This window comes from Canis lupus, chromosome 4 (genome assembly GCF_003254725.2).
Source record: "Canis lupus dingo isolate Sandy chromosome 4, ASM325472v2, whole genome shotgun sequence".
Classification (NCBI taxonomy): domain Eukaryota; kingdom Metazoa; phylum Chordata; class Mammalia; order Carnivora; family Canidae; genus Canis; species Canis lupus.
Genome location: NC_064246.1, coordinates 29,651,375 through 29,666,531, shown reverse-complemented (window position 1 = coordinate 29,666,531; position 15,157 = coordinate 29,651,375). Strand labels below are relative to the sequence as shown.

General features: G+C 54.1%; 1 protein-coding gene across 1 annotated transcript; it reads left to right on the top strand.

Annotated features, from left to right (window-relative positions):
* Positions 1 to 546: 546 nt before the first annotated feature.
* Positions 547 to 14,690, top strand: PLAC9 (placenta associated 9). Its single transcript, XM_025434799.3, has 4 exons — positions 547 to 640; positions 11,316 to 11,413; positions 13,377 to 13,500; positions 13,916 to 14,690. The coding sequence occupies exons 1-4, from the start codon at positions 589 to 591 to the stop codon at positions 13,960 to 13,962; spliced, it is 321 nt and encodes a 106-aa protein (XP_025290584.1). The 5' UTR covers positions 547 to 588; the 3' UTR covers positions 13,963 to 14,690.
* The last annotated feature ends 467 nt before the right edge of the window (positions 14,691 to 15,157 follow it).

The window sequence follows — 15,157 nt, the reverse complement described above, 5'->3', positions numbered from 1 at the left end:
GCTCCGCCTCCACCTGCGCGTTCTTGCCAACACTCCGGAGGGATGCGCGTCTGTTCTTCGCAACCGGTTGTCACTCTTCACTGGTTCCCTCGTAAGAGCGAGTTAAAGAAAATCTCCAGCACGTGCTCATTTTCCATCTACGTGGAAAGCCACGATTTTACCTTGAGTTTTGCAGAAGTACCTTTTTTTTTTTTTTTTTTTTTTTTTTTTTTTACCAATGCCGCGACCCCGTTCGCAGCACAGGGAGCGTCTGTAAAAGGCAGAGGAGGCCGCGTGGGCCTGGGGCGCTGGTGGACGGGGGGGGCTCACCCTCCGCGCGCTCGGGGCGCAGGTGCGGGTCCGCGGGGTGCGGCTCCTGGAAGGCCTGCGCCCGGGAGCGGGGTGGGGGCCCGGTGCCCGGGGCCCAGCCCTGTCCGCCCCCGTCTCCTCCCGGGGGGTCTCCGAGGGGGCGGGTCGCGCGGGCCGCGGAGCCCGGAGCCGCCCAGGAATCTCGGCGCGGGCGGGAGCATTTCCTGCGGGCGGGGGCGGGGGCGGGGGCGGCCGGGGGCGCGGCCGGGGGCAGACGCGCGGTGCGCTCCCGCGGGCAGCATGCGGCCCCTGCTCTGCGCGCTGGCCGGCCTGGCCCTGCTGCGCGCCGCGGGTGAGTGGGGGCCCGGGGGGTCGGGGGGCCCGGGGGCGCGGGGCTGGAGGAGGAAGGGGGGGCAGGCCGCCGAGGGCGCACGCACGGAGCGTTGCTGAGAGCGACCGAGGGTGCAGGAAGGGCGCAGAGAGCCGACGCCCCGGGAGACGGCGGGGACCGAGGTGCAGGGGGCAGGGTGGGCGCACGTCCCGCCGCACCCCCAGCTGCCGCCCGAGGGCCTGCAGAGGCGCCCGGGCCTGGGGTGACGGGCCGTGCGTCACCGGCACAAAGGCCACGGCTTCACCTGCCGTCTGGCGCCCCCAGGGCGCTGCGGTCTGGGTGAGGAGGGAGGCCGGGGTCCCTGCTCCCGGAGATCTTCCCTGAGGGTCCGAGCTGCCTGGGGTGGAGCGGGGAAGCTGGGGGGCTTGGGGGCGGGCGGGAGGGGCCCTCGGGGCGCTGCACGCACTGGGGACCCGGCCTCGCGCTCCCCGACGGCAGTGTCGGTGCTGCCCCTCCGCGGGTGGGGCTCGGGTGGGGCGGCTGCGGACTCCGGGGCCGCAGGTGCTCGCCCCACCTCCCAGGCTCCGCCCCTCGGCCGGCCCTGCCCCCCAGGTGCTCATCCGTCAGCCCGGAGCCAGAGGGTGGGAGTCCCACAGGTGAAGGGCCCTGCGCTAAGACGGAAGCCTCCCGCCCCGGACCCTGCTGGGGCACAGCCAGCTGCGGGAATGAGCACCCAGGGGCAGGGTGGAGGCTAGTGCTGATCCTGCGCAGCCCCGGGTTGAGTTTCTTGGGTGAGTTGCCTTCCCCCTGGGGACGGTGTTTCCCTCTCTGTAAGTTGGGGGAAATGATGCCCTGATGCCCACCCTGCAGAGCTGGCTGCAGAGATGGAGAGAAGCGCCCAGCGCGGCATTCAGCACACGCAGGCTCCCTTTCTCATCCCCTCAGCTCCACTGATCTCTCTGAGCCTCAGTTTCCCCACCTCTTAATTACGGAAGGCCCACAACTGCCTCCCCACAGGCCGTGTGAAGAGTGGCGGGGACTAGGCTCAGCACACAGCCCATGGAGCAAGTCCTTTCCTCCTTCCTCCCCTTGGCCCTCCTCCCGAGTCCCCACCTCCAGGAGCTGAGGGCACAAAGCCGAGGCTGTGCTCCCCCAGGGGGAGGGAGGAGCTGGCTGCCACCCACACGTGGCTGACGGTGGCCCTTTTAGTCATGACCCATATATATACTTTGATTTAAAACCCTTTTTAAACATCCTTTCTGATTATGCACGCTCATTGCTACAGATTTTTTTAAAAGGGGGAAAGCATAAACGTATTGATGTAATCTCTCCGAGTTCACATATGTTTGTGTATGATCTTTCAGACTTCAGGCAAATTACCATTGTTTTCCTTAACTTTTGATTATGAAATCTCTTGGATATAAAGACAGAACAGCACAGTGCGCCCCGTGTACCTACCGTCCTGCTTCAGCTATACTGTTCCTCGGCCAGTGGTGTTTCCTTTGTCACCCATTCTCTTCTTTCCCTCCAATAATTTAAAAGGAAATTCCAAGCGTCATATATTTTCATCCATAAATATTTCCTTAAGTATCTCTAAAAGATGAGTCATTTTTTTTTTTAAGTTCAGTTTATTTAAGTAATCTGTATACCCAATGTGGGGCTTGAACTCATGACCCCAAGATGAAGAACCAGCCAGGCAACCCAAAGAGAAGTAATTTTTGAATAAACATAACTGCAATACCATTATCATACCCTAAAAACGGGAAATAAGTTCTTTTTTAAAAGATTTATTTATTTATCTGAGACAGAGAAAGACAAAGGGCAAGAGCAGGAGGAGGGGCAGAGGGAGAGGGAGAGAGAATCTTAAGCAGACTCCCTGCTTAGCACAGAGCCAGATGCAGGGACTTGGTCCCACGACCCCAAGACCACAACCTGAATGGAGCAAGAGTCCATCGCCCAACTGGCTGAGCCACCCAGGCGCCCCAGATGATAATTTCTTAATATTATCAAATATGCAGTCAGTGTTTAAATGCCCCTAATTGTGTCATGTTGTTACATTTGCTTTTGTTTTATCAAATAATGTACACACATTGCTTTTGGCTGATAGGTCAGTTACATTTATTTTATTTTGTTTTATTTATTTTTTATTTATTTTTATTTCTTTTCTTTTTTTTTTTTTTTTATGATAGTCACAGAGAGAGAGAGAGGCAGAGACACAGGCAGAGGGAGAAGCAGGCTCCATGCACTGGGAGCCCGACGTGGGATTCGATCCCGGGTCTCCAGGATCGCGCCCTGGGCCAAAGGCAGGCGCCAAACCGCTGCGCCACCCAGGGAATCCCTATTTTTATTTCTTATTATAATTTTTTTAATAATAAATTTATTTTTTATTGGTGTTCAATTTGCCAACACACAGAATAACACCCAGTGCTCATCCCGTCAAGTGCCGCCCTCAGTGCCCGTCACCCATTCACCGCCACCCCCCGCCATCGTCCCCTTCCACCACCCCTAGTTCATTTCCCAGAGTTAGGAGTCTTTATGTTCTGTCTCCCTTTCTGATATTTCCACCCATTTCTTCTCCCTTCCCTTCTATTCTCTTTCACTATTATCTATATTCCCCAAATGAATGAGAACACGTTTGTCCTTCTCCGATTGACTTACTTCACTCAGCATAATACCCTCCAGTTCCATCCACGCTGAAGCAAATGGTGGGTATTTGTCATTTCTAATGGCTGAGGAATATCCCATTGTATACATAGACCACATCTTCTCTATCCATCATCTTTCGATGGACACCGAGGCTCCTTCCACAGTTTGGCTATTGTGGACATTGCTGCTATAAACATCGGGGTGCAGGTGTCCCGGCGTTTCATTGCATCTGAATCTTTGGGGTAAATCCCCAGCAGGGCAATTGCTGGGTCGTAGGGCAGGTCTATTTTTAACTCTTTGAGGAACCTCCACACAGTTTTCCAGAGTGGCTGCACCAGTTCACGTTTCCACCAACAGTGTAAGAGGGTTCCCCTTTCTCCGCATCCTCTCCCACATTTGTGGTTTCCTGCCTTGTTAATTTTCCCCATTCTCACTGGTGTGAGGTGGTATCTCATTGTGGTTTTGATTTGTATTTCCCTGATGGCAAGTGATGCAGAGCATTTTCAAATGTGCTAATGTGCATGTTGGCCATGTCTATGTCTTCCTCTGTGAGATTTCTGTTCATGTCTTTCGCCCATTTCATGATTGGATTGTTTGTTTCTTTGCTGTTGAGTTTAATAAGTTCTTTATAGATCTTGGAAACTATTTTTTATTTTTTTAATATTTTATTTATTCATGAGAAACATACACACACACACACACACACACAGAGAGGCAGAGACACAGGCAGAGGGAGAAGCAGGCTCCATGCAGGAAGCCTGACGTGGGACTTGATCCCAGGTCTCCAGGATCAGGCCCCGGACTGAAGGCGGCGCTAAACTGCTGAGCCGCCCAGGCTGCCCTCTTTTAATATATAAGGTCTTTTCCCTCCTTTTCCTTAAAATGTATTTGTGGAAGCAACTGGATTATTTGTCCTATAAAGTTCTCCACATTTAGATTTCAGCTGATTGCATCCACCAGAAGTCATCCAAATGTTCTCTCCCTCGTATTGTCTATAAAAACTGGTAGTTAGATCTAGAAATGTTTGCTGTTATGCAAGAATATGTTAAGATGGTTTGTTGCTTTAATTTGCATCTCTTTGATTACTACTGAGCTTGGACTTGTTTTTTATATCCATATTGGTCATGTCTACTAATTCTTGTCAGTTGTCTCAGACTTTCCAATTGTGGTACTGGGGTTTTTTATATTGATCTGTAAAAGCTCTTTATATATTGATGGAAGCTAACTGCTTGTGATACTTATAGAGCTCTTTTTAAAAATTAAGGTTTCTGATGAGTTCCTTCCCTGTTTTCCTATCAGAGGGATCGGAAGTCCCAGGGCCTGGTTCTTTTACCAATTGTCACCCCTGCCTTAGGGCCCTCTGGGCATGCTCTCCCTGTCCACCACTGCTCCACATCCCTGTGGCCATCTGTCTTCCACTGGGATTCTGCTTTCTTCTTCAAGTAAAAGAGGAAGATGCCGAAGGGCTGTTGTGAGGATCATGGCATTTCTTTTTACAAAAATGGATATTGTGGGAGTGAACAATTAAAGATAATTCAATCTGAGGACACCTTTGGGCTCTTATGGGGCCCCAAGACAAATGCCAAGGTGTCATGTATGTGAACAGGTCCCCTTTGCCCCATACCTGTCCAACCCCTCATTTTGTAACTGTGTCCAAGTTTGGTTGCTCGGTGAACAACGGGCCAGTAAGTTGAGAAGTAAGATGTTGGGGTAGGAAAGCGACTTTATTTGGAAAGCCAGCAAACTGAGGAGTTGGTGGACTATTGTCCCAGAGAGCCACCTCTCCAAGCATGAGAGTCGAGCTTCTTTGATGTTAGCAAGAGGAGAAGTGGGAGGGGTTGGAGTCAAAAGGTAACTGATATTTGTAGACATTGAAAAAGCTCATTTGAGGGCCCCTGGGGGGCTCTGTGGGTTAAGTGTCTGAGTCTTGACTTCAGCTCAAGTCGTGATCTTGGGGTCCTGGGGTCGAGCCCCAAGACAGGTTTTGCACTGAGTGCAGAACCTGCTTGAGATTCTCTCTCCTTCCCCTTCTGCCCCTCCCCCCCATCTAAAATAAATAAATCTTTAGAAAAAGGAAGAGGTTGTGTACCTTCTTTGTCCTTGGTCAGTTGATCTTTGCGTGTAGGAAGCTGGTCATGTCGTTCCCATAGACCTTAAACATAGCATAGTTATCTCTGTACGTACCTCTGTACCTCCTCCAGTGGAGTAGCTTTTGGGTAAGAAAGCAGTTATTGTAAATCTTGGTTGTAAACAAAGTTCCTTTAATGATTAACATGCCTATGTACTTGGCTAAGCAAATGTTTCTAAGCTATAGATCACAGTGGCTAGGGAGATAGAAGCAATGTGGAGTCAGACAGGCCAAGTTTCTCCCTGTTCCCTTTTACAAAGGATGCAGCTGAGACCCCAAGTTGGGAGGCCTTTAACTTACACAAGGTCACATGACTGCCAGTGCCCAGTGTATACCCTGTCAGGCTGGTAGGATTCAGTCCCATCCCTACCACCTACAAGCTGTGTAATCTTGAGCATGTTACTCAGTCTCTTTGGTAGTTGGTTTTCTTTCTTTTTAAGAAAAGAAAAAATGTATTTATTCGAGAGAGAGAGAAGCAGAGAGAGAAGCAGGCTCCACACAGGGAGCCCAACATGGGACTTGATCCTAGGTCTCCAGGATCAGGCCCTGGACTGAAGGTGGCGCTAAACCGCTGAGCCACCCAGGCTGCCCAGTCATTGGTTTTCTAATCTGTAAAAAAGGGATATAGGAGTACTGAGCTCTTAAAAGAGTCAAATGAGATGATGTACGTAAGCACTCAGCAGAAAGCTTGGTGAATAATGAGCAATCACAAAATCCACCGTAGCTTTGAATATGAAGTATGGTTATGCCTGTTGTAAAGGTGAAGAAACCAGTGGGGTTGGCTTATAAGAGGGCAGAGAGCTGGGTCAGCACTGTGCCTCCGAATCCCTGTGGGAGAAGCCCCTCCCAAACATCTCATGGGCCCTTGTATAGGTTTATTCCTAGAATAGATGCCTCTCCATCCTGAGAATTGGTTGAAGCGATCCAGCAGAGCATTGGCTCCATGTGGAGAGGTGGAGCCCTGGGGAGGACTCCCTGCCTTGCTCGGCCTTCAGCTCCCCTGGTAGATGCCCTACATGGCGTTTGCACATTACGTGGCACTTCCAAGTCATCATCAAGTGCATGAGTCCCTTTAAATCAACACTGCAATCCTACAAAGTAGACCTGGCAGGGCAGATGCAAAGAGCCTCGGAGGTGGGACTGCTTCTCTGACATCCAACCTTGTGTGCTTCCAACAGCGCGTGCACAGAGGTTTGTCCTGGGTGGCTTCTTAGACCTTCTCCGCCTTGTGGGCTTTTGCAGTCTACTTCTGAATGCATGGATGAGAAAAAAAAATAATGTGGAAAAAATCATGTGAAGTTGAGGGGGCCCGTTGTTATAGTAGCCTTACCTGGCATAATCAGATACCAAATGTACTGGAATGACACTGATACGCTCTCTGAGTGATCAGCAAGACTTAGATCCCCATCTAGAAGATGACCAGAGACCAAGGAAGATAGGAGGATGTGTCTCTCGCAAAATGAAACCAAGGTGTACCTCAGAATCTGAGCTGTTTTGGGGGGCGGGGGCTCTAGGTTCTCTCTCCTGGTTCAGCCAGAGCAGTTCCACATATTGGAGTTCTTCATGTAATTGTTTGAAAATAGTATTCTGCTTTAAAAAAAAAAAAAAAAAAAGTTAAAAACCACTGATGGTTTTAAATGAATCCACAAATTTTCAAACCAATATTGAATGTGGTAAATTTTATTATTCTATTATATTGAATGTGGTCAAATGCAGTTAATCCCTAAGTGACAAATGTGACTGGTCAAAGCAGGGTATGTCTTTGATGATCCAGAAGGCGCACACAGCGAGTTCCAGGGGCACCTCTGATGGGTCATCACAGAAATCATTTGAGTTGGGCATGCTTTCTTAGTGTTCTAGTCCCAGATACAAAAGGACTCCTCTGCCTGTATGGACGAGGGCCATACTTCCTGCTTCTTTGGATGGGGCCCCGGTGGCCATGTCCCTTTAACTGGAGAAGTGAGCCCCGCACCTCTGCTGGGCCCCTGGCCTCCACCGCAGCCTGCTCTCACCAGAGCGCTGCGTTCCACCCATGGCCTCCCTCCAGGATGCACATAGGCCCTGAGTGGGAGCCAGGCCAGGGAAAACAAGCCGGCATCCAAGAAGGTCCATTTCCCAACTGGCCGGGGCAAGGAGGGCGGGAGCGGAGGAACCACAGCCTTGGCTCCTCCAGCACGATCATGGCAGCCCTGCATCCTTCCCCACTCTTGAGCGTCCCAACAACCCCGTGAAGCAGGCATTACCCCAAGCCCCTACCCACGACGAGGAAGCTCAAAGAGAATGGAAGACACCCAACTCCTCCTGCCTTGCTGGAGTTTCGGGTCCAAGAAGCAACTTGTCTTTGCCTCACACCAGTTCTGTCCTTGTAGCTAATTTAGGAGGCCTCTCGAGAAGCAGGCTCTGGAAGACAGATCGGCATCCTGTGCGAACTACGGGAGGAGGCGCAGGGCGGGGGGCAGTGCCTCAGGCCTCCCCACCCCGGGTTAGCAGGGAGGCCGCAGAGGCTCGGGGAGGAGAGGCAAGTTTCCCGTGGGAAACGGGCCTACGCCAGTTTGTGGCCGAGCAGGGTGAGAACAGGGGTCCCCAGTGTGTTCCCAGTGAGGTCATTCCGGGAGTGAGGGCCCCGCCCTGGCTTTCCCTCTCAGCTGAGCTCGCGGGGAGGCCTGGATGAGCTCACGGACACTTGTGCAGAGGAGTCCAGGACGCAGTTCTGTCCAGATGTGAGGCATTAGTGCTGTGTGATGTGGAGAGCGACCTCGGCCAACCCTTTTCCCCGGAGGGGTTCTAGAGCCAAGTCCGACCTCATTGCAGACATGTACAAAACAGGATGTTTTAGGCCAACGGAGGGGAGCAGGTTCGTGTTGTTCATGACTTACAGGGCTGGCGGGTCCTCACACTTGGCCAGCCGGGTCAGACCGCCTCCCCTGGCCCCGGCTGGGTCTGGGAGGGGGCAGGCCGCTGGGGGAGGGATGCGGCCAGAGGCCCGGGAGCGGAGCCTGCAGAGGGGGGTGTGGACACTGACCCACCCTGACAGCCCCCCTCTCCCGGGACAGCCCTCCCTGTGGGTGAGAGCGGCCCTTCTTGCCCCCAGGACGTCCTTCCTCTCTCAGCTGAGCTCCCCAGTTCTTTCAGCCCTTCACCCTCTAGACCTGCCTCTGCCCATCAAGGGCCCAGAACAGAGCACAAGCCTCCAGGTGGGGTCCCTCGGGCCACCCGCTTCCTCCCTGAACACTTCCCCTCCACGCAGACAGCCCACGATGGCTTCCGCTTTTTGTTAACAGTCCCCTCAGACAACTGGTTTTTATTATGGAAAATTTCAAACCAAGAGCAGAGAATGAACTCCCACGTCCCCATCACTCAACTTCAACAATTGTCCATCCTGGCCCGTCTCGTTGGGCCACCCCGGGCCTCCCCCCACTCCCAGGCCTGGATTACTTTGAAGTGAATCCAAGACATCATATAGCATTTCATCGCCAAATATTTCAGTACGGATATCTGGAAGACTCCCTTTAAAAATATCAATACTCCAGCGGTGCAGAGAGGAAGAAATAACCTAAGTACCATTGTAGTGTCCGCCCCCTCCCCAAAGCAGCAAGACCACTGTCTTTTTTTTTTATTAAGATTTTATTTATTTATTCATGAGAGACACACAGAGAAGCAGAGACACAGGCAGAGGGAGAAGCAGGCTCCCTGCGGGGAACCTGATGCAGGACTCGATCCCGGGACCCCGGGGTCGTGCCCTGAGCCGAAGGCAGATGCTCAACCTCTGAGCCCCCCGGGTGCCTCAAGACCACTGTCTTTTGAAGAGGCTTTCTTAAATTCAGTGGTGGGAAACAATGAAAAGGAGAATATAGAAACAAATTACTTTCCATAAAAGATGCTTAGTGGAAGGATGTTTTGTCTCTGCTCTTGGTTCTCGCCCCTCAGTGGAAGAGCTGGGATCCGGATGGAGTTGGAACAGGAACATCTCAGGACACGAGGGCGGGGAGGGTGGGGGGAGCCTCTGGAGAGCTCTGGAGGGCCAGCTCGCTGCGGCGGGGCAGGAGAGGGCCAGGGTGCTCGGGGTCCAGTCATTTGCTCACCTTGCGACCTTGGGCAGGTCATTCATCACCAGCAGAATGGCTCACCATGTCCGTCCTCGCCTCGAGACCTGCCAGCCTTCTGGGCGACTCTGTAAGCCCCCCCGGCAGCCCTGCCAACACCAGGGCCTTACCGGTGCGACAGTGGTGCACCGAGGTAGATCAAGTCCAGTGACTCCTGCCCCCACCCTGCCTCGGATGCCCACGGCAATGGCCACGGCCTTGATATTGTCACTAGGAAGCCACTCCCCCTCTCAGAGTGGAAACTGCAACGTTTGTCACCACTCATTCCTTCTGCCACTCCATCATCTTACCAAGCCCTCCGGTCCCTTCCTTCCCTCCGTTTCTCCGAATTTATTGGTCCTCTTACTGGCCAATGATTCCCCTCTTACTTTACCAAGTGCGTAGAGGCCCGTAGGTGAGAACCCACCCTGCTTCTTGGCCCTCGGGTCCAGGTCTACCTTGCCCACTTCTGCTGGGCCCCGTCCTCCCTGGAGCACCGTCTGTGGCCCTCTCCACCGCTGGGTCCCAAGCCTGTCCTCTGGGCTCTCCTGACCCGGAGGCTGGTTATCAGCCTGGTTGTTTCTTCAACTTAAAAGAACAGAAACAGCAAGAAACATCCTGTAGACCGTGTGGTCTGCTGTCCCTTCCTCCACAGCCACGCTTCAGGAAAAGCTTCCCCAGGCTCCACGTTTCTACCTCCCGACTGCGCTTCCCTCCCTCGTCCCACAGCCTCTAGGCCTCGCTTTGCCTCCACTGCTCGGTGGACAGAGCCGGGGTGGAAGGTAGCCGTGACCTTGCTGCTGCTCTTAGTCCTCACCTCGCTAGACTGCTGCTTGCGGCCATCCTCAGGGAAGCTCCTTGCTGCGCTTCATTTTGGGGACAGTAGCCTTTCTCCTGAGAGTCAGGGTCCTCCAAGGTTCCAGCCAACTCTGACATCCCCTGGGCGTCTTGGGGTCACCAACCCTGAAACCTGAGCTCAGAAGCAGGCCTCTGAGACTTCTGGTGTGAGGGCTCAGGGTGCGGAAGAACCAAGGAGGAGAAAAGTGATGAACCAAGACCCGAACAGGATGGACCTCAGGTCCTCCACGTACTCGCCGTGTGACACTGGACATAGCATTTCACCCTTGTGTGCATCCACCGGGGGATAATAAATAGGTTGCCGTAAAGACTGATGGAGTTCACACATTTTTAGTGTACTATGTGGTACACAGTAAGTACTCATTAGGTGTCCGGTATTACTACTTAGTCACCAGTGTCAATGCGGTCGCTAAAGTGTGTCCCCTCATCCTCTCTCTTCCTACTGCACTGCCTCCCCTCGTCGCTCCTTACACCGATTACCGCAATGACTCCCTGCCTTCAAAGACAAATCCCTCCAATCCATTCTCTGGATTTAATAAATTCATATGTGGCCATGTGACTCTTCTGTTGAAATAAACCCCAAAATAAGCATCATGGTTTGTTTACTGGGGCCTCTGGCTTTGTTTCCATGACCCACTCTCCTCCCATCCATCCTGCACTTTCCAGCCACGCCAACCCCCTGAGGATTTGGACACGGAACCGTGCCATTTTCTGCCTCTCTATTTGCACACACATCCTGGCTGGCTGGACCCGTCCCTCCCTTCCTTACCTTACCGAGTTCAGGCAGCCCCTCTCGGAAGAAGCCCACCTGGGTATATGACGGCCTTAGAGACCAGTGATTGAGGCAGCCCCATCCTCACTCACCCTCAGCCTTCCTTGGCTTCCCTTTGTGACTGTTTTCAGGACCCATGTCATGGGGCCCAGGGCTTTACAGGGGTCTCCAGTGTCATAGGAAACGGTGACAAAGCTTGTGTTCCCACAGCTGCCGAACCCTTTGTGCCCTCCCATGGAGACCCAGCCTGGAACACAGGGTGTGACAGACACATGGCTGTCCACGACCGGTTAGACGTCATAGAGGAGGTAATCAGGGCGGCTTGGGAGGAAATGCAGCTTCGGGACCACCTGCCAGGCTGGTGGCTTCATAGGGCTCAGGAGAATCTTGCTTTGGGAGATGGGGGAGCAATCCTGCTCCCTGGCCCACCCCGGGCTGTGGGCTCACCAGCCCTCAACAGACCCTGCCTCCCCCGGGTCCCTGCTTCTACTCAGCTGAGGTCTCTGCGTGATTGCACGATGGCACGGTGGACGTTCAGTCCCTGGGGCTGGTTTTACAGCTGTGGTTTGTAAGCTGGGGCCTGTAAACTCGTGTGGGGAAAAAATTGCACTTTATTTTCACAAACCTTTAACTGAAATTTAGCATTCCCGTTCACGATAAGCACAGACAACCAACTGTAGTAGTATTACCGGTACCGTGACTTGGTTCTCAATAGAAATCACGGAGAATTTCATCCCATTTACAGTTGCTGTGACTGTGTCAACCTGTCACTCGTAATCAGTTATGTCAAAATTACAGTAGTTGTTAGAGCTGACGTTAGGTCGTGTTATTTAATGAGTAAATAAAGAGATATTTTTAGACCGAAGATTTATTTTTTATTTTTTTAATTTTTATTTATTCATGATAGTCACACAGAGAGAGAGAGAGAGAGGCAGAGACACAGGCAGAGGGAGAAGCAGGCTCCAGGAACCGGGAGCCCAACGTGGGACTTGATCCCGGGTCTCCAGGATCGCGCCCTGGGCCAAAGGCAGGCGCCAAACCGCTGCGCCACCCAGGGATCCCAAGATTTAGTTTTTAGCCCTTGAATGAGATTTTAACGCAATAGGAGTCTTCGGAAATCCTACGTGCTTTTTTTTTTTTTTTTCCAATTAAAGTGTTTTTCGGAGAGGGGGGATCTGTGCGTCTCCCCAGGCTGCTAATGGGGTTGTTCACCACGGAGTGAGGACCCTCCCGCCCCAAGCGGTCCGAAATCCCAAGCCTGTCATTTGGCGGAGCTGCCACCAGGGGGCGGGGCGACAAAAGGAATGTGCGCTCGCAGGGGGGTGGGGGTGGGGAATCCCCGGGGAACTGAGGGGCCGCGAACTAGGAGGCCCCAGGCCCCCTGGCGCTCAGTTCTCCCCTCCTGGGTCGCTGCGGGCTCCTTGGGACGTGACCAATGAAGCAAGACTCCGCACCGCCCTCGCGCCCCGCTCCTCCCTGCTCCCCCCTCCCCCCCTCCTCCCTGTTCCTCCCTCCCCTCGCTTCTCCCCGCTCCTCCCCCTTCCTCCCCGCTCCTCCCCGCTCCTCCCCCTTCCTCCCCGCTCCTCCCCGCTCCTCCCCTTTCCTCCCCGCTCCTCCCCGCTCCTCCCCCTTCCTCCCCGCTCCTCCCCCTTCCTCCCTCTTCCTCCCCGCTCCTCCCCGCTCCTCCCCTTTCCTCCCCGCTCCTCCCCGCTCCTCCCCCTTCCTCCCCGCTCCTCCCCTTCCTCCCTCTTCCTCCCCCTTCCTGCTCCTCCCCGCTCCTCCCCGCTCCTCCCCGCTTCTCCCCGCTCCTCCCCCTTCCTCCCTCTTCCTCCCCTTCCTCCCTGCTCCTCCCCGCTCCTCCCCCTTCCTCCCCGCTCCTCCCCCTTCCTCCCCGCTCCTCCCCTTCCTCCCTCTTCCTCCTCCTTCCTCCCCGCTCCTTCCCTTCCTCCCTCTTCCTCCTCCTTCCTCCTCGCTCCTCCCCGCTCCTCCCTGTTCCTCCCCGCTCCTCCCCGCTCCTCCCCGCTTCTCCCCGCTCCTCCCCCTTCCTCCTCGTTCCTCCCCGCTTCTCCCCGCTCCTCCCCCTTCCTCCTCGCTCCTCCCCGCTCCTCCCTGTTCCTCCCCGCTCCTCCCCGCTCCTCCCCGCTTCTCCCCGCTCTTCCCCCTTCCTCCCCGCTCCTCCCCGTTCCTCCCCGCTCCTCCCGGCTCCTCCCCGCTCCTCCCCGCTCCTCCCGCCTCCCTGCGCCCCTGCCCGGCTCCCATCTCTCGTTCCAGACGGTGGAGAAGACGGTGGAGCATCTGGAGGCCGAAGTGAAAGGCTTGCTGGGTCAGCTGGAGGAGCTGGCCTGGAACCTGCCCCCGGGGCCCTTCAGCCCCACGCCCGACCTCCTCGGAGACGGTGAGCTGCTGGCCTGGCAGAGGGGACAGCCTCGGGCTGGGGATGGGTGCCCGCCGGGGCGGAGGGGACCGGCACCCCCAGCTCAGCCCCACCTGGGCACTGCAGCCTGGCACCTGGTCGGGCTTCTGGAAGAGCTGGTGCAGGTTGCCCAGGGCCCACTTCACACCCTCCGGACACGGAGCTGCTGCCTCGTCCCCGGGCCATGTGCCCCCCTTAAAGCTCTTGGGCTCCTTTCAGGTCCCTTGCAAGAAACCCCTCCTGCGCCACTACAAAACCCTCTAATGGGCATCAGGGGGGCTGCCTCCGCTCCCTCCCTGTGCCCTGTGATCCCTGGCATGGGAGTTGGGGGGGCACTGGGAGGGGTGGGGGAGGGCAGGGGACTTTCAGTGCCCCTGAGCTGCCCCTTCCCTTTCAGATCACTTTGGAGCACTGGAGCCAGAGCCACCCAGCAGCTGGAAGTGACACCTTGTGGAACAGCCATCCTCTGAGAGCAGAACCCTGCATCCTGGCCTGCCTTCCTCAACTTTGTGCAAAATTAGAGCTACTCCCTTGGTCCCCGCTGCATCCGCTGCCCGTGACCCCTATAGCCACAGCCCCTTCTTCATCCAGTCCCACCCTTGAGGCTACAGCCTCCTGCAGGTGCAGACCTGCAGACCCTCGGGGGGGGGGGGGTGTGCTTCTGCCCTCCTCATTTATAGGGGCACACAGGGTGGAGTTGGTTCACAGGTGAGGCAGCTGAGGCCCGGGATGGTATGGTGACAGGTGCACACGCCCTCAGAGTAGCCTCCCCACTCAAAATGTGGCCACTGATGAGCAGCAGTGGCATGACCTGGGAGCCCGTCAGAAATGCAGAATTGTGGGGCCCAACCCAGACCTCCTGATCAGGATCCACGGTCTAGTGAGATTCCCCAGGGCATAGATGTGCAAATTTGTGTGCAATTTTTTACAGTTCCCTACTGAGGTATAATTCACACAACATAAATTTCAAAATGTTTAACCATTTAAAACCACATAAAGTCAGTGGCTTCACATAGTTGTACGCTGATTCCAGAACATTTTCATCATCCCCCAAAGAAACCCCGTACCTATAAGCAGTCACTTCCCATTCCTCCTCCCACCATCCCTCAGATATGCTTGTCTCTATGGACTTGCCTATTCTGGACATTTCATATAAATGGAATCATACAGTATGTGGCCTTTGTGTCAAGCTTTTTTCTCCACTGAGCATAGTGTTTTCCACGTCGGAGCACGATCACTGCTTCATTCCCTTTCGCAGCTGGTGATAGTCCGTCGTATGGCTGTGCCACATTTTACTCAGGCATCAGTCGATGGCCATTTGGCTTGTTTGCACGTTCTGGCTATTATGAATAGTGCTATGAATATTAGGCACAAGTTTTTGTGGGGACATGTTTTCTTTTCTCTTGGGTCTATAACTAGGGATGGAATTGCTGAGTCAAACACGGATTCCATGTTTAAGTTTCTAAGGAACCACCAGACTGTTCTCTATACCACTTTACGCTCCCACCAACAGTATGTATTTAAGGTTTTTGATTTTTCCACATTTCACCAGCTGTCCTTTTGATTATAGCCATCATACTAGGTGGGAAGTGGTAACTCACTGTGGTTTTTTTTTTTTCCCACTATGGTTTTAAGTTGC